The sequence below is a fragment of the Perca fluviatilis genome, chromosome 6, assembly GCF_010015445.1.
Source record: "Perca fluviatilis chromosome 6, GENO_Pfluv_1.0, whole genome shotgun sequence".
In the NCBI taxonomy this organism is placed as follows: Eukaryota; Metazoa; Chordata; class Actinopteri; order Perciformes; family Percidae; genus Perca; species Perca fluviatilis.
The window spans coordinates 5,797,253-5,821,928 of record NC_053117.1 but is presented as its reverse complement, the minus strand read 5'-3'; the positions used below and the strand labels follow the sequence as shown (position 1 = coordinate 5,821,928).

Here is a 24,676-nt window from a genome sequence, read left to right as displayed (position 1 = left end):
ATTTTAGAAGGTGGGGACAGAATATGTTTGGCACTTTTGCTTAATATGCCATTTGATGATAGGAGATTGTCGCAAACAGATAAGAACATTTTTTTTTTTCAAAATCATTAAGCACAATGAGGTAATGAAAAACTTGATATTGAGAATTACATAATACCATGCTAGCCTGACAAGCCAGACCCCCATCCAGATGTTGGGTCTGGGAACTCTCCATTGACAGGGCTCAATCCGAGGGGCGGGATAAACTGTTGTCTTTCAAATTCCCTCTGCACGCAACAGGATAGCGCTACAACCAGGCAGAGCAACGAAGAAGGTAGCGGAGCTAGTTGATAGATTCAACTTTTGCCGTATCCGGTCGGCAAAACTCCGAACACATCTTCCTTTTTTAAGAATGACTTTAGTGCCGTTCTTTGTTCTTTTCTCAAAGAAAAGCTGAACTCCAAGTCTTCCTGAGTCGCTGCCAAAGCCAATTCCAAAGACCGCTGTTCGCCAGCAGCAGCAGCCATAAGCCCGCCCACCTACTCTATACACGATGTGATTGGCCCGGCCAGAGTTTGGTTTTTCCAGCTCGCAAGCCAATGGATAGTTGCTAGACTGACCGTGGCTGCAAATTACATTTGCTGCCGCTATAGGGTGGGTCTAGATTTCTAGACGCACCATGCATGATATAGCTTTAAATACATCTGTTTGGAACTTCAAGGCAGTTGAACAAATCACAAGAGAGGTATTTGCAAATGATTTGACTGACTTCTAATATGCTGAACTAAGGAGCATATACATGTAGCGTGCTGATGAGGGTGCCATGTGGATGGCAGAGGGGTGGTTATCATATGGAGGTACATATATGGTCTCAGCTGTTCACATGTAAATACAGTTCGGGTTACTTAAAACCAAAAGCAGGCACCCATTGACAGGACGGCAGGCAGGCGGCTTTCGGGTAGCTAACATGTCAAGCCATGTTGTGTCATGGGTCATATGATCAGGGAAGCCATGGGAACGGTATGGGAAACACGGGGAGTATGGCCAGGCTGTGTGGTGGGAAGGCCATCTGGTATCACCAGTCACCAGGCACCTACCACCATATGATCATGCCTCTTCCAAGACCCTCTCGCCTCCAAAACACAACCGCACTCATGACCCACCCCCCTTCTCCTATCCTGCACCCAACCCCCTAGCAAATGCCCCTTGCAGTCTCCACAGCTATTGACCGCCAGCTAAGTTTCCGGTCATTGGCATTATTCTTGTATGACCTCCACTCCCCCAAACAACGGCACTCCTCACGCTCTACATGTCTTCAAATATACAAATGTACTGCAGTCACAAAAGAGGAGCCTGAGGAAAGGAATGGAACGGAATATGCAAGGACCGTCAAGCTGTCATACAAAAACACCTCCGCAGAAAGAAAAAAAGATGGAGAGAAAGTTTGACGGATGTTTTATTTCGGTAAGAAATTAAACAGCATCAACGGGGGAGGGGGGGGGGGGGAGCTCAATTGCTGCAGCTGAAAGCCCCTGCTAGCTGTCAGGAATCTGGCAGTAGCCCGCAGTCTGAAGACAAGACTTCCTTCAGTCTTTGGCTGAATCACTGATGAATTATTCTGTTATTCAGACGGGTCCTTCTAGCTTGCAAAGGAAAAGTAAAGATTTTTGATAGACCCTGGCAAGATGATGACTGCTGGATTATTCATAATGTTTTCCTTTTTCATTCACGACAAATCTGTTCTTCTATTTTTCATGAGCAGAAGATGCTACGGCCTCTGCAACTACATTCGGAGGATTTAGGCGCTACCCTGCTGGTGTTCTGAAATAAAGGACAGTTTATATTTAACTCAGACGTGGTCTGGTGCAGGCTCCCCCACTAATTGAGGGCTATGCAGTAATCGTTCAGTTGGCTAAAACTCATTTACCGTAAGCTCTGCTGCAGCATTAGGATGAGGTCAAGGCAGATCAGCATCTCTCTCATCTCCCCCTGCCATCCACATACGAAGGGAGTATAAAAACAAGTATACAAACTGATTTTAGGTTATTGGACACCCCGAAGATACTGTACTCTGTATAGATTACAGTATGGAGCATCACTGCAAAATGTGGCAGGTAGAAAAGGGTCAAATGCTCTATCAGTGCCTGTTCCAAATTATTCTTTGATTGTCACTGAGCATAAGCGAGAAGATGACTATGAATGACAACCAAAACAACAACAACACGGACACTGAAATCGATCCATATATGGCTCAAGTGTGACTTGGACACACGTTGGACTCCCTTTTCCACACAGCACTGTCCAAGCAGGTGCTCCCTGGCTGAGGAATGCCCAGCTGAGTTGAAAAGGTCACATCACGATGCCGGCCTGCTCTTAAGTATGCCAACTATCTCGGTCTTAAGGGGGTCACGGACGCAGGGTGGGAGGGGGGCGTCCTGCACCTCCCCTACTAATTTTGGGATGCATCTGGAAAGGACATACACTCAGGTTGTTGACATGCATTTCATCCCATTCACATATTCCAAACAAGGATTTCAACAGAAAACATTTGCCCTGCTTCTGATCCATCGGCCCGCACTTCAAACTTATCAAAACCAAAGGATGGAAAGAACAGAGAGAGTGTGTGAGGGAGAAAAACAGCTTCTCTGTTTGGCAGTTTTCTGGTGGCACTCATCCACAGGGGCAACTGTTAACGTATTATTATCAGAGCAGCGTGGTGGGCTGACAGAATGTTTTTGTCTGCTAGACAGGGGTTCGGTAACTCCACCCCTCTCAGCCCAGCGGAGGAGAAGTTGACCTTATTCAATCAGATTTTTTTCCCCTCCACTTTCTTTCTTTTTGGATGTCGGTCTTCCCTTTTCTTTTCTTTTTTTTGTGCATCTAAGCGCTGCCAAGCTCGGCGGGGAAAAGAGCGTTGTGATTGGTGTAGGCTGCCTGTGGATGCGCTTCAAAAGCAGGGAACACTTCCAATAATGTATGCACATCATGCACACGCACACACTCACACAGACACAGTAACACACTCGCAAGAGCTAACAAAAGCACATTCCTGTGGAATCTGTGCAAATGAAAGACAAAAAGACTTTAATGCCATGTCTCTCACACATTTGGCACTGTAGCCTATAGGCTATCAATCCTGGCCTGGGCTCATTCAGAGGCTCTCAGGCGATAATCAGGGACAAACTTTCAATACTTCACTGGTTGTCCCCATGATCACACCGGTCCTTCTATAGGCGGTACTGGCATGTCTGAGCCCATGAATGTGTCAGGGAACTCATAAGTCACAGCACTGCATTACTGCAAGACAGCCCCCCCCCCCACACACACACACACACACACACACACACACACACACACACACACACAACTAAACATATCTCATGGTCATGACTATTTACAGCTTGAAATGGTCACTAAGTGGTGGAAGTGCATCGTCCTCTTTAGCCTACTGTCTCGCAGCAGCCCACAAGCATGTATTTTACATACGCACAGATTACACATCCATATTGTGCACGCGTATTGAACGCGCACTCACGGGCACGCGCACTATCCTCCTGAAGGACATCGATATATGCTCTCGTGTATTAAACTGGGTGGAAAAAAGCTACATAAAAGACATAAAAGGAGTGATGCTCCGGGCTAAAAATGATAGGTACGCAACAAAACCCAAACAATTAGGAATCAGTATGGAGGACGAGAAAGCCAAGAAGAGCCGGAGAGGCTGAAGATACGATGAGAGGAGATAGAGGAGACAGAGGAGACAGAGGAGACCGGCAGATACAGCAACACTAACCTGTTTCACTTCAGCAGGCATGGTCCAAAATCCCCCCCTTCGTTCCCGAAGAAAATAAAAACCTCCCGGGGAAACGTGCGACAACTATTTCCTGGTATCGGAAAACTTCTCCTTTCCCTCCTCTCCTCCTCTCGTCTCCTCACGCTTTCCTTGTCTATTTACGTTGACTTTTCCCCTCTGTGAGCGCAGAGGCAGCAGCTCAGACGCAGGCAGCCATCCTCTACTCGGCTGCGTCGAGCCAGACACAGTTAGCCAGCGGAATACAGGAAGTGTGGCGGTGTGCCTTTCACAATAAAAGTGCGACTATTGAACATGCTCGCAAAAGATAGCTTTACGGATATATTGCATATCTGCTAAAAAAAATTAATAAAACAATGGTTACATTTGAAACAACCGGAGAATCTTTTTACGGTTCAAATTGTAGGTTGAGACTATGTTGTTACAAGAGAAACCAATATAATATATGGGGGTTATTGTTACTTATTTGTCTTTAGAACAGATCCCGAATCACTTCAACTATATTCTGCAAGCTAACAGCAAAGAAAGCAACCAATCTACTTACAAATCATAGCTGTTGTTGATAGTAGCTAATACATCCTATGTAACCAAACATACAAAAGTCTGCTGTCATAAAAGGGTTTGTTTTAGGTAAAAAAGCACAGCTTATAAATGAAACATATCTGTTTAATACCGTCAAACCCACACAGAGAGAGGGGATTTCTTGCAAAACGGTCGGTGCACTCTCTAAATTCTCAAGAGACGTAAACAAAGTTAACTCCAGAATAAAAAAATAAATAAAACCATAATTTGCTCTTTCATTATTGAAACTATATGCCCAGGTCCTTTTCCAAAAACACTGATATAATGTGCCTTCTGTTGGCCATATGTGAGGCATACAGGTGACACATCTATCACACCTATAATAAAGTAGAAAGTGTATATTACTATTTCACGACAGACATTTATTTATGTTTTTTTGCATTATACTTGACTAACTAATTTCATTCAAATAATGCAATAATGTCTAATGGACTAGAGGAGTTTGGATACATGACCAAACTCAGTATGGCAGTATGGCTGATGATGGATCATTTCCAGCAGAAAGCTTGCACTTCTTTTCGTAGGGCATGAAAGCAGAATGATGATGTTTTTATTTTGAAAGTAAAATCCCCCTACATCCAGTGTAACTCTGGCTATCTCAGGCTGGTTTGACACAGCTGAGAAAAGAGATCCAGATTTCTCCTTTGCAGAGATGCTGTATGAATGTATGGAATGGAGAGAGATGGAGGGCAAAGGCAGCCGGTGCATCTGATGAATCCCCCCCCCCTAACGGAAGCAGGAATCCAAAAATAAGGAATGGAGCTGAACCGAACTGTGTGCATTTGCACGCACGCACACTCACTCAACAAAAAAAAAGTTAGCCAGAGAGAGAACAAAAACCTCAGCGGCTGAGAGAGAGGGGGAAAAGAGGAGGTGTGTTAATAGAAAGGAGGGTTCCCAGACAGGCAGCAGGAGCTGGAAGTGTAGCAGCTCCCTCTCTCTCTCTCTTGCTCTCTCTCTCTCTCTCTCCATGTCTGGCATCTTAGTGGGGTGGGACCAGCTCCCTCTATGCACTCCAGCTGCGTCTGTCTGTCAATCCGTCGACCCCTCCCCCTTGTTGGCATAGACAGAGAGAGACGAGGAAAAAGAAGAGGAGGTGGGGAGACAGGGGCTCACACACAAAACAAAAGTTGGCCCTAGTGAGGCGAAGGCACCCAATACTCTGCACATTTTTACACCCTACACACACCCATGCACACACAGCTCCTTTTCTCCACCTCTTTGTCCCGTTCCTCTCACTGCACTTGATATAAGGGAGGGGTACGTGAAAGAATTCACATTCAAATATCAATGACTGTGACCAAGACCGACAAGGAATGTTAATCTACTAACGTAGATGGAAGCTTAACTGAGGACAAGTTGGAGAGACGTCTGGACTTACAGAAGAGAGGAGAAAGAATGACTGGACTTAAAAAAAAGAAAACAGAGAAAGTGGAAATCCCAAACGGAGGGGAAATGGCTGAGGTTTTGCATTCCACAAGCCCGGTATTTCATCTCCCCGAACATTACTGCTCCATTTGTTCTTAATAAAAGACCTGGTCCACCATGCACCATTAGGCTACATTTACTATTTACTTTCAACAATACTATTAAGAACTCATCCAAACATTAGGTTTCAAAAAGGGGTTTCAAAAAAAAGTCTTATAACTTTAACTGTGGCGCATTTCTTTCTCTTATGAGATTTGCAATATCACATTCCATTTAAGCCATTTAAGCACTGAGTGAGTTTTATAACCCTGTTTAAAAATCCATTAAGTGCATTAGAATACTCATGGGAGCAGATTAGAAAAGAAGCATTAGTCTTTATTTCCTCTGTACATGTGTGTGTTTTGCCTACGTCCAATTTATAGTTTTATGTTGTGATTATTGTTTTGTAGGAACATCTGCCAAATACCCATGGCATCTAGACTTAAACAAGACAATAATTCTACTGCCTTTGGCTCAAAGCACCACTATGCCTAATAAATGCCAATATGTTAGTTGGTATAATGGGAATGTCATTCATTAGTTAGTTACAAATTAAATTGTATCTTACTGTATTGATGCTGCTGGATGGGAAGTGTAAGGATCACCAAAGTTATCACAATTCATCATGATGGGCACAGAAAATATCATGCCAATCCATTTAAAAGTTGTTTAATAGTCGAGACATTTCACTCAAAACCACCAATGTTAACCTTATCGTGGTACAAGAGAGAAAATCATGGGCTCACCAAAGTCATTAGGATTAATCCTCTGGGGATCAGTCTGGACCATAGACTGTGAAAATAATGGACCAAGCTTCTCGGTCTGAAAAGTGAAGCCAATGCGCCTTAAACCTGCATTCTTTCTAACTTCCAGCAGGGGGCGACTTCACTGGCTGCAAAAAGAAGTCAGTTTGTATAGAAGTCTATGGGAAAATGACCTTACTCCTCACTTGATTTATTACCACAGTAAATATTTTCACAATGAGTTTATGGTCTCAATCGCTACTTTCAAGTCGTCGTCAATACAGCATGATGTTCATTTTGTAAATTATGGTCCCATTTATATTTAAATTGACAATAAAGCAGGGGATTCTTTAGGGGCTACATGCTGACCTGTCAATCATGACAGAAGCTTAGCTTACCATGGCACTGTGTACATTTAAACAGATTGGTTTTGGGTGTTGTCCGTGTTTTATTCCTAAACTTTGACCCTGTCACTGTGTGTTTTCACATCATCAAAGTTAATTGGAATATTTTGGTCACCTTAATATGTCTTGTACATAGCTGGTCACTTAAAGGCTCTGACCCACCAACCCGACGGCCGACCGTCGGCAGAAAAGCCAGTCGGACTGATCAGTCGGCTCCCGTCTCTCAAAAAAGTGCCTCGGAACACACCGAAGTGATGCCGACTTGAGCGTACGTTCTGCGCGTGCGTGAGACGTAATACGTCTCCATAACAGCAGGTGGCGCTAATCTGTATTGTCGGCCAAAAAACGAAAACCGGAAATGACGAAACATCTCTCTAGACCTAGTAAACACAGAGCACGCCGTCGTCTGTCACTGTTTTCATCAGAGAGTGGTGATGGTAGTCAAGAAGGATCGTTGTGGTCATTACTCGCTGAACGGAAGAAAATACGATGGCTAGTAATAAGAAGATACTGGCGTTGTCAGCTCTCGGGCTTCTTCTTGTGGAAGAAGCACTGATTCCCTAGTCAAGGGCTAGCACTCCACCAATCAGATTAGTCATTGAGTCCGACTGCCCACTGGCCGATTCAACAAGTCAAATCGGACAAAATTAAAGCCGGCGGCTCCTCCGACTGACGACGGCACGGAACACACCGAACAGACTCGAGTCACCGACCTCGCCAGACTGTCCGACGCCTGATTATCGGATTGGTGTGTCAGAGCCTTAAGCCTGGTTCACACGGGACGATTTTAAAATTGTCGGCCGATTTTCCAATCCTGAGAGACCCCACACACGGTGATAAAAAATCACGGGTCTAACAGTTTTGGTCGTACAGTGTGTGGTGCGCAGCACAAGGCAAAATCAACACATCACACACGAACCGATTTGACTCCCGAGCATTCCCAGGTCAGACGGGAAATCTCGCAAAATCCCTCGAGATCAAACGTGACTTCAGAGTAAACAATCATGGCGGACGAAGAGGATGCAGTGGCGATAGTTTGTAGTGTGTTTTTAACTGAAAATAAACGTTCTCAAAAGAAAAGGCGATTGTCAAAGAAGACAACGCGAGCATGGACTATACTTGCTACATCATGATATGGAGGTGATTTGTTTTTTTCTCATAGAAATGTCGTTAGGTATTACACAGATTAATAAACGTTCATATATTCGTTTCCATGTACTCTGGTGGACTGCAGTTGTGGATGTAGTTATGCCCATCGAATTTATTTATTTTACACAGGCTGCGTGCTCGTTTGTCCCCGGGGGACACCACGCACAAGGAGAAATCGGGCCAAATAAATCCAACATGTTGGATATCCCCGATTTGAGATCGGAGCGGTCCCGACGTCCTTCCGAGCAGACGAGAGCAGTCTTAACACACCACACACGGCAGGAATATCTGATCAGATTATTTTACAATAATCGGAGCATCCTTAAGATTGTCGGGAGGGGTGAACCGGGGCTAAAATCGGCCTAATTATCCTGCCGTCTGTACCAGGCTTTAAGGGAAAGTCTGCCGATTTTCTCGACAAAAATAGTCACATCCGGTTTCAAAAAACCAAGATGGCGACATCCACAATGCCAAACTCAAGGCTTCAAAACGGCAGCCCACAAACCAATGGGTGATGTCACTGATGCTACCTCTACTATTTTTACAGTCTATGGTCTGGAACAAAGTTGGGGACCAACCCACCGACTGCCATCCCGAGAACCATGTTATAGCATGGCTTAAAAAATGCTATCACTCTTTTCATACAACTCACTGAGACAAGATTAAAAAAAAAATAGACAGGACAGGTTGAGGTAAACTAAATATCCCAAAAAGTATATTCAATATATCATTTTAAAAGAATTCCTGGAATGTGTTTAACATCACAGGGTGGTGATACATGCACACTGTCACAAAAAATCTATATAGTCTCTTAAGTCTAGCCAACCTACACCTGGGACTTGGAAATTAAATGTACAAGGTGTACGAATAATCCAGCAGTTGAAATCAAAGCTCCTGAAGTCAGCTTTCCTCTGTCAGGACGTACGCTGTGAAACAGATGGTAAAGAGGTTAATGTTCAGCAACAAGGCGTGCTTTGACAGCCAGACACCTCCAACGAAGCTGCATCTGTTAAAATCATGTTTTTCACTTCCATTCAAGATGCCAGGTGCATACAGAAAAACAGAGAGAGAGAGATAGAGAGAGAGAGAGAGAGAGAGAGAGAGAAAGAGAGAGACGGAAGAGCAAAAGCAGATACAAAAAGTAGACTGTAGGCAGGAGCAGCTAGCAGTTTGAAAATATATATGGCATTTCATTACAAAAAATGTTTTTATAATCTTCAGTTTCAAAGGAGACTTTAATGGCATCTCTTTTTGAAAAGTACTTCAAACCCTTTTCCACTCTGCCAAGAATACATTTCTTGGGAAACCCTAATTTACCTCCTTCAAACTTTAATAAGTTCAACCAAATATTCCATTATACACAAAGCAGGTCCACAAAAAAAAAACTTGTAAAAAAAAAAAAAGATAATACTGACTGTATTGCTCTAAGTTCCTTAAGACAATCACTGCATAGTGTCGGGGCGCTGCCGAAACCATAGTGTACGTGTGAGAATCTACAGGGCCAAGATGATCTGCTCTGCTACAGGCTGACTGCTGTTTATTCCAACAATGGCACAGCTTGAAAAAAAAGCCCTTATCTAGTGACTCTTACTATTATGTTTTATTTTCCCCTTGAAAAATGGCTACTCAGCGATGCAGAGAATTAGAGTCCAATCTATTGGGGGCTTTTGTCTTGCAAAAAGGCAATTTTCCCTTCATTTAGGGAAATAAAGCTCTGTTTAAATGACATCACTCGAAATGAAAAGGTTCTATTTTCTGTTTTTTTTTGTCACAGTACTGTAATTGCACAGCAAGATTTTTTAATACAACTATAACTGGATTAGGCTTTTCCGAGTTTTTCATCTTGTCATGCGTAATTGGGACACTGAATGAGGCACAAACAACAGAATCTGAATCAGTCTGACATGCAGTTAAAGCATCAACTTTTACACCTTCATTTTAGTTGAACATACCCTCTGGATTTGTAACAGAGTCTTTCTATTGGTTGTTCTAAAAATATTCTCTCTATTTTTAAAGGTAAAATAAAATGTTCCATATGCCTCAGAATTTGTTTTAACGTTAGCTCATGATCCACAGTTTCTTGGCACGTTTGTCAGCCACTGCATCAGCTTCTTGGGAATTCTGTTAATTTGTGTCACATTGCTTGGAAATTAATAGAAAAAGAAAAAAAGTGATGCACGTCAGCTGCATTTGTAATTGAGATTCTACTAAAGAATCTTAAAGCTAAAAAAAAGTCCATACATGGAATTTGTGTTCGGTATATATGCCATTATTGTAACACGTCCTCATTCCTAAACGGCAATATAGGTTGATTGTCAATGACTCCCCAAACGACATACAGTTTATGATCTTTCTATTTATTTTCTTCTATTTACTGTTGCACGGTGGCCGATTGGCTTAAAATGAGTCACGTAAAACTACTAAAATAAGCTCGTAACGTGACGTCATGGACAATATTACTTGTTTTGGATGTGGAATGTTTGTGTGTGTGTGTGTGTGTGTGTGTGTGTGTGTGTGTGTGTGTGTGTGTGTGTGTGTGTGTGTGTTTGTGTGCATGACGGAAAGGTGTGTCAGATGTTTGTTAAAGATTACGGCAGGGTGACCATACAGATGTTTTTTATGCTCGTGTTTTTTATGTTATCTGTTGATTGTTGGAGCAGACGATGCAAGAACAACTTCTGTGTGAAGAGACAAAGTTTTATCTTATCTTGTCTAATGTCACCGCGTCGGACTAAGGCTTGAAAAACTCGGTAATTTCAAAAAGTGACCATTGAATCCGGGTCTCCTCAGTGAAAGCCGTGTGTGTTTTTGACCCATCCACCAACCCCAAACTGATTCCTTACGCGTAATCTGGCGCTCTTATACTTTGTCACCTCGCTTCCCTTCGAGCTAATTAATACAGCCACGACAGGTCGCCGCCTAACAAGAAACGTAATTATGGGTCGTTATGAGCAGCTTGCACAATCGACCTACGCAGACTTTTTTTTGGGTGAGGACGCTCTGCATTATTCAGCACAGAATGATGAGCTTGAAAAAGGCACTTGGATAAAGAGCCTGTCGAGAGCAGGGGCCGTCTTTTCACACATTCCTGCGCTATCAACATCACCCTCTACACAACGAGAATCACTCTCAGACACTCCATGTGAAACAGTTCCCCATCATCCTTTTCAAATGCGCCGATATATGAACAGGGCCCCCACAGTCTGGCTTCAATTTAAGATAGATTACATGATTTTTTTGGCAAATGTGTGTGCAACTCTGAAACAAAACAATTCCAGAATCTGTGATGTTTAATCTTTTTACAGTCTGTCCAGCAGCGAAATGTGCCTCAGCCTGAGGCAATGGCAGAGCTCATTTAGTTAGCGAGAGCGCAACGTCAACGGATGTATGTGTGGTTCTGACTTAACCGCTGTAATCGGATGGTATACCGCCTTGATGCACATGCTGTACACCTCTGTTGCAAAGAATTCACATGCTGATAATCCCTCCAACGTTCTCACAGGTGGATTTACTGAAGGTAGCAAATACCAAAAATCGTCTGTTAGCATTAAATTAAATTAAGATCTTAGATTTTAGGTAAAGTACCCAGATGAGAGTTACCGTATGGCTCGTCGACTATTTAGTTTGTTGACCTTTTCAGACTAGTTGATTGGTCTGCTTTAGTTATGTTTTTTAAATGCAGGGTTTATGCTTTCCAGGAAAATTAGATCCCAAGGCCAGTTGACATGTTTGCATGTATTTGCTGATCGACAATAATATGAGAGACACAGTTTTGCGGTTTATACTGTGGAGAGCAGAGCTGAAGCTCTTTGATTTGCTTTACTTTTACAACAGACCAATATTCACCTTGTATTAAACCTTTATTAAAGAACACACTGGGGTGAAATTGAAAAGAAACGTTCACTTCTTTTGCCATTAAGGCATTTGTAGTCTCAAGGAATGTTCTGTCCAGTAAAGTGTGAATTACTCCTGCACACCTCCCAAAACAACACTCGGTGCTGCTTCTGTTCTTCATTTGGTGAATGTTTATATGCTTGTAAGTCATGTTGTAAAATTGTCCTACCAGTGTGTTAAACTCATGGGGATAATTAAATCAAGGCTTTGAAGAACACCTCCAGCCAGCCCTACTTAAAAGTTCTAAGACTGTTTTCAATTTAGTTCTTTCCAGTTGAAAGGGGTCAGCATCCAGCCTTGTTTAATTATCCTGCTGGACACTGGGAAGGGTGAGGTCACATTCCAAAAGGTGGCACTGGGGTCCTGTTAAGGTAAGCGGCTTTATTTTAAACACATGGGCTACAATTTAGTCTCTGAACTTAACTACCAAGCCCAACAGTCTATTCAGACTACCACGGTCATCTTCAAGTAGAACCTTTCCAGAAACTGATGCAGTTCCCCTCAAAGATATTGAGTCGGTCTGTTCACCAATGTGAGCACACAGAGGGGATGTCTGGTCAAGGATATGAGAGCAGTGTTCAGATACCCCCTCTTAGTGCTTTTAGTAAGCATAATGGTTTAATGGATTGTGATCAAATGACAGGGAGGTGCACCAGGACAGGCATTTGAAGGATGAAGGTTTGAGCTGCCCCAGAGGAATATAAATAGCCCCGCAGTACAAAAGGCTTTTCTGCTGCTTCCCCTTCAAACCTCTTTCTCCCTGCTCGTCTCAACAAGGGGAATATGCGCAACCCCAACCTTGAGTAAAAGTTCCTGTCCTTCCATGTCAGTGCCTGTACCGAGATGAGACACAGAAAGGACTTACACCCTACCTTGAGTAGTTAGCAGCGGAATTCATGGGCCATCGCCTCAAACCTGACCGCTAATGTTGAAGTCTAGTGAATAAAAGATAACATAGATGGCAGGGTCTGCTTCAACCGATGTAGTGGAAAGAAGCAAGTGGTTCGGCTCCACACAACTCTCTCTGTATTTCTCAGTATGGCTGTGTTCAGAAGATTGTGCCGTCCGGTTACTTTCCTGCGCAGAAACTCGAGTGAAGATAATGACCTCTTCTGAAGAGTCCATCATGTTTTATTTAATCCTCCGCGTCCTTCTTGGCTATTTGCAACTGCGTGGAGGAGGAGGGGTGGGGGCACGTGAATCCACTGGTTAAGATTCTGCCGAATCCGAAACCGAATACCAAATCCTACTCTCATCCTCAGTCCATTAACACTGTAAAAACATTATTATTATTATATGAAGTAAACAAATGGTTAACACCAGTTTTTAGCTGTGACTGTCCTTCCTTTGCCGTACCTGAAGTTGCTGCATTTTGGCTGCTGTCTGTAGATTCTTTCATGCACAACTCGTATTCTTTCGGATGTTTCATACGCAAATGTTTTACCAGCGGCCATGTTGTGTATTGTTGAGGGTCCTCGCCACCACGAGACAAATCGCCATTGCAAATTGAACGTGTAGCTGGACTTAAATGGCCTTCTTTTGACTGAAAGTACTGCCAGACAACAGCTTTTTCTGCTCACCAGTTCCATTTTCACTTTCTCACAGCCTACTGCACTGAACGCTCCACCTACGTAAACACCTTCCTGTAATCAACGGCGGCGTCATAACATCGGCCAGTATAGCGCGTAGTGCAAGTGTAGGGTTCGGTGGAAAAGAAATTCTACGGTTCGGCAGAAACCGAACCCCGTCAAAAAGCCCAATATTCGGCCGAATCTGAAGCCGAATCCTGGATTTGGTGCATCCCTACTTTTAAATCTGAAGACCAAGTCTAAATATTATTACGGGCCAAAATTGTAAGTGTTTTTGGGTTTGAGTTATGGATGTTTATCCTCAATGGACATCGTAGATCCCTTTACCTTTGTAAATATAAAGTTCTGCTGATTGTAGCAATGCATTTATGATTTATTTAGTTATGACTGAGAAGAGGTGGTGTGACGTTTGTGTCAAATTGTGTGACAGCTAACTTGGGGGGGGATGGGGTGGAGGGCAGATGATAAATATAATCTTAAAAAAATCCAGAAGCTGTTCTTGTCTTTTCAGAATGCTAAATGTATTTGCATTCCTGTACATTAATATCCACAGGGCCAATTAACCTTTAAACTGCTACGAAGCATGATTAGGTGATAGAATTTAAATCTGGAGTGAAGAACTTTTGTCCTCCTGTGTGAACTCGTTTGGCAAGGGTTTGAATGTAACAGACATATATTTATATGTAAAAGTTCCACACTTTTTTTCCACAACTATTTTTCTGCAGGCTGCTCCATGAAACTACAATATGAGGAGAAAGTAGTGTAGGAGGAGGGTACTGGAACAGTCTGGTATACAAAAATAAACAAAGGAGGCACTTTCACACCAAGGTAATTAGGGTGTTTATGGGAGGAGAGAAGGTTCCTGATGGAACAGTGAGGGTACAAGACAGGGGAAGATAGAGGAGGGATGGGGTAAACTAAGGCTCATTGTTAGCCAGGTGATTTACAATGGTACAGGGGCTCCAGGCTCTGCCAGTGGAAAGATAGATCATCTGTCGCTATAGCACCCTTAGTCCTTTGTTTCCATTGTGCCTAGACAGGGCTGGGGGGGATGTGGGGACGAAAGTGGGTGGAGGGCGGCTGGAGCGATTGTTGGTTGAGTGCTGTTGTGCCATCGCAGGGCCAGGGCCTGTACATCTTCACCACAGACAGCAGCACAGATCAAAGGCTGCACTGTTCCCTCTCTCTAAAGCTCACAAGCCTTTGAAAACTTCCCAGAACATTTGCACATGGGGATGATATGCCTCTGCAATGCTAGGGGCCTTCTGAATATAGCATCTGAATACCAAACACCAACATTTAATGATACGCACAGTGCGAGAAATTATCCTGAGTTTGCTTTTCAATGCAGCCGGGTTATTGTATGCACCACTAGGTGGGATCTGTACGTGTGCCACACAGCGGCTGTGGGTAGATAGATGAGTCGTCTGGTGTATATGAAATGAGGTCACCTTCTCCCTTAGCTCCAAATAGACTTGGTTGTCTGAGTGCTGTCTGCCTTTCTCCACACATAGAACTGTCAGCATGCACCACTTGACCTTTCAGAGCCTCGGCGATAACGCTCCTTCAGGCAAAAATCAATTACCACAGGCAAACGCAAAATCAAATAAAGAAAGGGTATGATCTTAGCATGTGAGGAGTCACATGTTGGGGCAGTCTATGGATGCAGATTGAAAGGCACCTCGGTCCGTGTCACTGAATCTCTACTGATAATTTCATCAGGAAAGCTAATGGGGCATCCGACAGCTTTGTTCTGACGTTCCTCACAGGAGGGCACAGTGTAACCACTCTGATTCTCTTCCTTCTCTGCAATTCATAATGTGTAATATTGAAGTGAATGAGGATCAGAATTCAATTAGTAAGGTCTTGGAAAGTAGGCCAGTGCTGTTTACAAGAACCTCTCCCACACTCATTGTACTAATACAAAGGTCAAATCGTCATGTAGTGATCTACCTTTTTATACCCTGTGTTAACATCATACAGGGCCGACACATTGAACCACAGTATTCTGTAATCCAATTCAGTTATGTGCACTCCAGCCAAGCAAAGTGACTTGTGTTAATATCAGAGGGAGATGTACTTGTGGTTGGGAATATTATTTTGTCTCCCTTCTCTATAGGACAAATATAAATAATTTGAAAACAGTAAATCGTTGCATCTTTAGCCAAAGAAAACAACATGAAATTCTGGAAAAGCATTTAATTAAATCTCAGATTTTCTTTATGGTTCAACAAGACCAAGTTCACTACAGCTGCTTGGCTGTAGCGATTTTATGAAGATGTGCTTAGGCACAGTGATGCTTTAAGCTAAATGCTAACTTCAGCTTGGTAAAATGCCCAAAATGACAATGCCATCATGCTGACATTTAGCAGGTAATATTTACCATTTTCATCTTTTTAGTTTAGCTTGTTAGCATACTAACATTTGCTAATGATCACCAAACACAATGTATAGCTGAGGCTGAGGTGAATGTCAAATTATGACCTGAAAAACTAAAATGTCAACCCAAAGTCAGTAGATGCCATCCCCTTGGGACCATGAATGTGTCTAAAACATGTCATGGCAATCGACCCAATATATCCTGAGATTTCATTATATTTCACAATTCAGTTGGGACCAAAGTAGTCGACTGACCAACCAACCAACCAACCAACCAACCAACCAACCAACCTGCCATCTATAGAGCCGCTAGACTGGCTAAAAACTATTCCCTATTAAGGAACATTTTTATGTTCACATGAACATTAGCCAGAAGATTTGTCACCAAAACCACCACTTCGAAAGGCTACAAATATTCTTGACTTTAGATTTACAGAGGAAATGACTGCTATATTTCCGTATAACACCGTCAAACCATCAATGTGTGATTTATTGGAGTCATTTGGCTGCACTATAGGGCCATGCCTCACTCCACATCCAGGCTGTACCGGGCAGAAGAGCCTGCAGTCTTAAAACTCTGAGGGTGGGGGGCTTGGTGAAAAAGCAAGTAGCCTTCCGAGTTTCAGAGCACTGTTTGAAGTGACCAATCATACAGTTGTTGTTTGGACCCAATCTGTTCCGAAATTACTATTTAGATCAGTGGATTATCACTCATTAGGCGTCTGTTTGAATCTGATTTCATTTATCAGACTTGGTCCACTTTTCCTTTTCTGACCCTAACTTTAAATAATGGCAGGCCCTTATTGATTCTGGCCCTGGGGTTTTGATACTGAATCCTTAGTTACCGATCCATGATCCATTTTGATCCATCATGCAGCATGGGGAGTGTGTGTGTGTGTGTGTGTGTGTGTGTGTGTGTGTGTGTGTGTGTGTGTGTGTGTGTGTGTGTGTGTGTGTGTGTGTGTGTGTGTGTGTATGAATGTGTGTTTGTGTGGGGAAACTAAGCAAGGAGGAGATGGAGAGAAAAGGAACAACCTAATGCATTCCTTATCGCTCATACCACCCTCATTATGTGAATTGTGTGTGTCTCACAGTGCAGCACACACACTGCCACACGCCACAGCACCTTCTGGCTCAAGAATGCCAAGCACTCAGGTGTCGTTTGCCCCAGAGCAGACACTGATCAACCCCCCTCCCTCCGCCAGCCCAACATTCAATTTGGTTTGGCATTTATAGGTGTTTATGATAAAAGCAGACAGTCCGATGCCTGGCGAGCAAATCACATTTCAAAGTGATGTAAGATAGGGCGTGGTTATGTGAGCAGATCCCGGTTATGCACAATTGACTCCCCGGTGTGCCAACAGCCAGGGTGGGGGTTAACTGTGAGTCTGATCTGTGAGGGATAGCGTGAGAGAGAGGGTTAATTCACTGCCTGTCATGTTAAGCACTGTCCAGTATATCATGGACCACACACACACACACACACACACACACACACACACACACACACACACACACACACACACAAGCAGTAGATTACCCCTGTGGTGGGTGAGAGTATGACATGTTTACTTCACTCTGCTATACTTTTCCTGCATCCTCTTCATTATCCCATTCATGAGGCCAAATTGGCAGCAAGACCCTTAAAAATAAACACTAACACGACTGTTAACAAAATGTGACTGCAGGCAAATACAACCGCAGGCAAATAGGCACAGCGGTTTCATCTCTGCAAGTCTTGCTATATCAAGAATACATGAGGCTGCCTCCTTTACCGTGATTAAAGGTGATGTATCTAAGTGCTTCAGGTGCTGCATTGCCAAATTGTGCTTTCAAATTCTGGTTAGAATTTTGTTCCTTTCCTGTGTAAATCAATGGGCTGTTGTGACTGCTGGCATTTTTAGGAGATTACTAACTGTCTCATGTCTACATCTTACATTTCCTGCTCCTGCCGCGTCAGCCAGCATTGACAGGAGCTCGGGCCAGGACTCTAATGTCCCCAAGACACTGGCCAGAGCTGGGCGAAAGGCCAAATCCAATCAGCAGCACCACCAGACAATATCAAAGACCAGTGGGCGAAAGGAAATGGGGTTGAATGGCAAGCTGTGGCGTAGAATGAGGAGGCGAAAGGAAGACAGAATGAGTGGTTGAATCTCATCAGTTGGCTTTTAACGATGAGTCACCACAGAGCAGATTATTGCACAACATCCAGGACAGTGGGTTCAGACAAAGGGAACAAGTGTCCCAAATCACAGAGAAACTGAACAGAGATTGTAGAGTCCCACCAGTGATGAAAAGCAATGACCGTGAGCAAACGTGACGATGGAATGAGCTCGCTCAATGGAAGAAAGTCGCAGAGCAATGTCGCAGAAGGTAGGCAAGGAGGCAAACACATGGTAGCGCAAGTTGGTGGTCAAAACATGACGAGGGGTTGGCCAGCATGCCGGCATCATTTACCTGCATCACCACCTGCTGCCATGCTAGCGGTTGGCTGGTAGGGGGGTTGGGAGGCAGGTTGGCGCGCTCTAGCTGCAGCGTGACGTTGCGCCGCTCCTCCTCAAGGGCTCGGGTCAGCTGCTCAAAGCGCGCCTCCTGCTCTTTCACTGAGGCCAGGATGCTGGCGGCCGAGCGAACATCATACTCCTCCATGTCCAGTGTTGGTCGCGGTCGTACAGATCTTCCATGTCGGGAAGGGAGGGAAAGAGAAGGGGGAGGAGGGGGCACCAGGTCATTAAAGACACCCTGACCCAACAGGCTGGGCGAGCGGCATCAACAGGCTGACTCAAGTTCAACGTCAAATACAAGACTAACTCATTAGCCAAGATGGGACATTGATGATTTGGCATACAGCACAAGCTTGAAAGAATCATCATGAACAAAAGACCAAGATGACACATCAAAATGGAACAATTAGGATGGCTGACTGGATGATTGGGGGGTAGGGTCATACTACAGAGAATCTATGTGTTACAGTCAAATCTGTTTCAGTTAAGACTCTTGAGCCAATACCCTGAAGAGACAAGCTCAAATTCTCCCCACAAAGGGGGACTACTGTACAAGGGGTAAGACACTCCGAGCCCAGCATAGCAAAGACATTAAAGAGGATGCTCTGCTGGGTGCCAATTATGTTTTCACTTCCAGAACTTTGAGCCTTTTTTGTAATTAGGCAATCCTGCCACCGCACACACAATTCAATACAGTTTTGCTGGAACATCAGTGCAACAAAATGGAAACATGAACCAATAGTACAGCAAAGGGAATGAAACAACACAGTGCACACTCACAAAAACAAAGATTCTTGTTTTTGGACATCCAAAAGGTGGAAAGGAATGAACAATTATAGCCAGCGTGGAGGAATGGCACTGTCATTGGTAGGGATGCACCGATACGTATACCAGTACTCGGGTGTCGGTCCGATACTGTGCTCATGTACTCGTAAAACTACCCCGATACAACCGCACCCGATACCACTTTATGGCAACGTGACATTAGCCTAAATAGATTCAACAATATCATGTTTTGCGGTACACTAGTGTTTTAAAATTGATGTGTTTACTACTGTTGCCAGGCAGACTGCTTTCCTTTACTTCCGGTTTCTTCTTCTCTACTACTTGTTGCTCATTCACAGATTATTTTGTCTGTACGTCCTCTGTAAGCCCTCTTTCGGATAGTACTGCAACGAACAATGCGCTGAGCATGAACGTCTCCACTGAATGTGTTACAGGTTACATTTAGTGAAATGGGCGGCAGTGCCATGTTTGTTTAGGAAAACGCAAATTTGAATGTTATAATGTCAGCAACAGCGTCAAGTTGTATATTTACTTTGATGCAGTCAGAAAGTGAAGAACATCTGATGAAAATAAAACATTGTTAGAACTGTATTATTAAGTACTCATATCAGTACTTGGTATCGGCAAGTACCCAAATGTAAGTACTTGGACTTGGTCTGAAAAAAAGTGGTATCGGTGCATCCCTAGCCATTGGATATAGTCATGCACAGAGCCATAACGCAATCCGACATACAAGCACTGTAGCAGGCACGAATCCATCACATGCAAGCTTCCCACAGCCACCCATACGGACACTGCCCATCATAAACAATCATAATTTCTAGATAACAGTTGCAAGCCACAGTGCGTATGACTGTCACACATACCCTGATATCCATAACTGATGGTGTCGTGTTATCAAGGGGGTTGATGGCACAATAACAAATGGGGTTGGAAATACCAAACCACAGCAATACAGACCTAGTAGATAAGCAGGCTGAGAGGTGTTAGAAAACAGACATCCCCCACTCTAACAGAAGCAGAAGGATGAGACAGCAAGAAGAACGAAGAGCTGGGAGAGAGGGGAGAGAAAAACAAAGGGAATACAAAAGTGAGAAAGCCAGAGGTTAAAACAGAAATGAAAAGCATCAAGCAACATATGCTTCTTCTGAGTGGGTTGGATTTGACTTTATAGTAAACCCAAGTCTAATGAAACCGGTGTAAAAGGTTTTTGATTTACATTTCAAAATAAACATGCACAGTTAGTTCACCATATATTTTTTGAGTATGATTTTTTTTTAATGTTTTCATAAATCTTCGTAACTCAAAGTACATGTCTATTATCAACCTGGCAAAGTGGGCAGTTACTGTACTTCAGGGCAGCGCACCCCAAGAATCCCTCAAATCCACAAATTCACTCTTTGTCAGTTGAGTAGTAATAATTTAATTCATATGTTTGAGAATATTCACCACTAAATTCCAATATCACCAGAAATTATGAGGGTCTCTTGCTCGGTCCTGCATTAACACCTAATACTGCAAACAGCAGACAGAACGTTGAAATTGTAGGATTCTGCTAAATTCTACTGGATTGTGCTCAATGACAAAATTCTGTAATAAGCAATGGCAACAGCGCATATACAGATTTATTATAAATTTTTTGCATGCTGAGGATAGGATCATTTTTGCCAATGGGCAAAACATTTGAGTATACACTGTTTTACAAGCATCATTTTTCACAGATAGAGCAGAAGCGATGTGTTCTTTTGTATGCGGATGTGACATAATGTTCTGGCCTTGGACTGGACTGCTTAATCAGAGAGTGAAAGCACCTGTTCATCAAGCAATCATTCAAAGAAAAATCACAACCCAGGGTCAACTTAACCCAGTCAGCATTAAAGAGCTCATATTATGCTTTTTGGCTTTTTCCCTTTCCTTTATTGTGTTATATATCTTTTTTTGTGCACATTATAGGTTTACAAAGTGAAAAAGCCCAAAGTCCACCCCAAAGGGACTTACCATCTCCAACAGAAAACACTGTTCACAAACCGCTCCAAACAGCTCTATTGTAGTCCAGCCTTTACTTCAGAGACAAACGTGGTCACTTTGTAACACATGTTATAATGCTCACCTAGCTGCTTGCTTGGCACGGCCTCATACTCTGCTTCTGACTGGCTTGTGGTGCTTACCTAGTTACTGTGAATGTGCGACTCCCAAATAGGGATGCACCGATCCGACTTTTTCAGTCCCGATACCGATGCCTGGGCTTTGTGTATCTGTCGATACCCGATACCGATCCGATACCATTGTTGAATTAATAATAACGGAGTGTCTATTTGCACCCCCGGTACGAATAGCCTCGGCCACACAGCTGAGGTATTCACACCCTGTGACGTAACAACAAAAACACGTTGCTCGCATGCACCGAAATCATGGCGGACGTTCATCTTCCATGACAGCAGAAACTGGCATATTAAGAAAGTTTTGTCTCTAAAGTTTATAACAATTGAATTTCTAGCGGAAAATGGATACTACAGTTGCGCTGTCTTCAGTGAAAGCATACAACCGTTAGTTTGTTAGTTAGTACCTATTTTTTGTGTACAGTAGGTGAGTGGTTAGAACACTGAGCTTTGGTCTGGGAGTCTGGAGTTTGATTCCCAAGTGAGGTGATCTTGTTTTTTTCATTTTGGATTGGATAATTTGCATGCAATTGTCAGGGCCCGCGAACGCAAAATGTTTTTTGCAGGGTGGTAGGGGAAGACTCATGAATATGCCTGCTCTGGTTGGGTTGGTTAGGTTTAGGCAAGAGGAGTGGGATTGGTTATGGTTAGGGTAAGAATGTGAGGGCGAGAATATTCCAAAAAGTTGTAATACATGAGTAGTATGGATAACTGTGTAAATATATGCCAAGGTACTGTAAATGCACAGGGCTGCAAATAGCATATATTGATATTTGTATCAGACGGGGTATTAATAGAACACATTGCTGTGTGCACCAGCGGGGTACGAATAGCATTAATTTCTAATTGCACCAGGGTACGAATAGCATACACTGCTAATTGTACCAGGGGTGCAAATAGCCTGACCCTAATAATAAACTGTATAGCTTCTACCTTATACTAAAGGCACCAGACTTTTCCTAACTAAACATTACTTTCCTAACTAAGACAAAATAACATAGATGTAATGTATTGAATTCTTATTTATTTGTATACTCAACTCTTCCAGCATGCGACACACGTGCGACGGAGAGAAAAAAACAAACAAAACAGGATCGGCCTGATGATCTGTTAATTTTTCTGATCCCTGAGCCAGTAATTTTGTCAATATCGGGACCGATATCCGATGTAATATCAGATCGGTGAACCCCTACTCCCAACAAAGATGTTACAGCAGTGAGATGTCTCACTCTGTAGCTAAAACAGAGAGCTCAACACACAGGGTGAAAAGAGGAGCTGCAACAATGTGCAGTACAACAAAAAATATGATTTTTTTTTTTTTATTAAACCATGTAAACCTATTCTGATATAACCTCTAAATACAATTATGAACCTGAAAATGAGCATAATATGAGCACTTTAATCTAAAAACAAAGTAACACTGTGGAAATCTGTATGACTCCTTGTGTAAAAGATGGGTCAGAGATTGTGAGAAGTAATTAGGGCTTTAAATGTCAGGTGCCGGGTTAGCTCACCTGGTAGAGCGGACGCCCATATATAGAGGTTTACTCCTCGACACAGCGGCCGTGGGTTCGACTCTGACCTGCGGCCCTTTGCTGCATGTCATTCTACCTCTCACCCAATGTAAGGTGAGTGCTAGGGTTGGACAATATATCAGCGTTTTTTATTTTTTTATCGTCATCGCAATATTAACTGGCACGATATACACGTCGCGAAAGTAGACACTGCGATTTTTTGTGTTAGTTGAAAGAAAATATCAGTAGAAAACTGCACTTTAAAATGTAACTCTTTCTTTTTTATAGTTGTGCCTTTTATATATTAAAAGTAATGTTCAATAAATAATTTGTTCAATAAAAGTTTTAAATTCAAAAAGCAATTTGTTGTATTTTAGCAGCATACTGAAAGCAGCAAAAAGGCTTTGTACTGAGTACACTTTAATATCTGTTTATTTATTGCACAAAATATCGTTGAGATTCAACAACGTTATTGCATGTTCTCCTCACATCGTGCAGCCCTAGTGAGTGCTCCTTTAGTCACCAGAAGGTTAAAGAGAGAAGGTCCAAATGAGTCAGGAGACACATTGTATCAAAGCATTTTGGGTATCTTCCAGCTGATCTGATGCCACCGAAACAGACAAAGATTGAGAAGGGGTGGTTTGGCTCAGCAGGGGGACGATCGATGCAGATGCAACCATTAGAATCTTAAACAGGTCGGATTACAGGAACAGAGAGTGTGTGTGTGCGCGCATACACAGGATTCATTTTTCACTATAGGACCTGGTGAGCGTGAGTCCCTTATTCCCTTTGAAGCACACAATCCCTCTTTGATGTTTGTTGTGTGCTGATCATTTATTTATCCGGCGTGGAGTGGAGTCTGTCACGACTCTTCCTTCACTCTTCCTCACAAAGCAGTACATCGTGAGGAGCCTGTGTTTTCACATCCGTGTGAATGAAAGAAATGGTTGCTCTGGTTGCTTTACCTCTATATGGAAACATGATCCCACATTACATAGCCGTTAGTAGATCAGAAATCTATTATTTTCAAACACTGTCCTCCCTAAAATATGTGTGACTGGCATGTGTTTATAGTCATCAGCCGGTATATTTAGTTTCAAAATGGAAACGGTGCTGGGCAAAAAATAGCATCCTTGTCTATTTTCAAAGTGATCCACTACTTGAGATAACCCACAGCAAAAGGGCACCATAAGCCATGTAGACTGGACATACTTGATGACGGACTCTAATGATTCACACCCCTGGAGGGTTAGGGGGCAACGCAGCCATCGCTTCCTGAGTCGTAAAGGGAATAATATGGCAGGCATGTCAGCTACGCCCCCACAGCTTATCATTAAACACCAACTTCTGGGCATACTTAAAATAGCACAGGGAGGGGCATCTGAAGAATTCCCCTTCTGCCACCATGACAGCCCCGTTTTTTTTATTTTTTTTATTTTTAGGCTTTGGTTCAGCAGATGTTTGCTAATGACCTGCGTCAGAGGGGATAAAAACACAGCCAAGGTCTGCATATTTAACCCCATCCTCAATTACACACGCCCTACTTAGTCTCAACTTTATGTAATGGAAACACCAAGGTCAGGAAAGTCATTTGTGGATGCCACTTTTGGAAGATAATGAGTGGAAGGGATGATCACTTATCAAAGAGATGAGATCTTAAAAATAAAAAAATAAAAAGAAGAGGGAAAATGTTTAATTAATTCCATAAAGGGAAGT

General features: G+C 43.0%; 1 protein-coding gene across 13 annotated transcripts in view; it reads right to left on the bottom strand.

Annotated features, from left to right (window-relative positions):
- Nucleotides 1-24,676, bottom strand: part of arvcfb (ARVCF delta catenin family member b) — a 293,798-nt gene that overhangs the window by 140,144 nt on the left and 128,978 nt on the right. For 7 of the 13 annotated variants that reach the window (XM_039802588.1, XM_039802587.1, XM_039802595.1 and 4 more), the window contains 2 exons: nucleotides 20,248-20,338; nucleotides 18,455-18,674 (listed from right to left, as the gene is read on the bottom strand). The exons of 2 other annotated variants lie outside the window; for them this stretch is intronic. In XM_039802588.1, the coding sequence (XP_039658522.1) occupies nucleotides 18,455-18,646 (192 nt within the window). In that variant the 5' untranslated portion in view covers nucleotides 18,647-18,674; nucleotides 20,248-20,338. Of the gene's footprint in view, nucleotides 1-3,772; nucleotides 4,011-18,454; nucleotides 18,675-20,247; nucleotides 20,339-24,676 lie in introns of those variants that run through there. 4 more of the 13 variants (XM_039802600.1, XM_039802596.1, XM_039802589.1 and 1 more) reach the window with 3 other exon arrangements.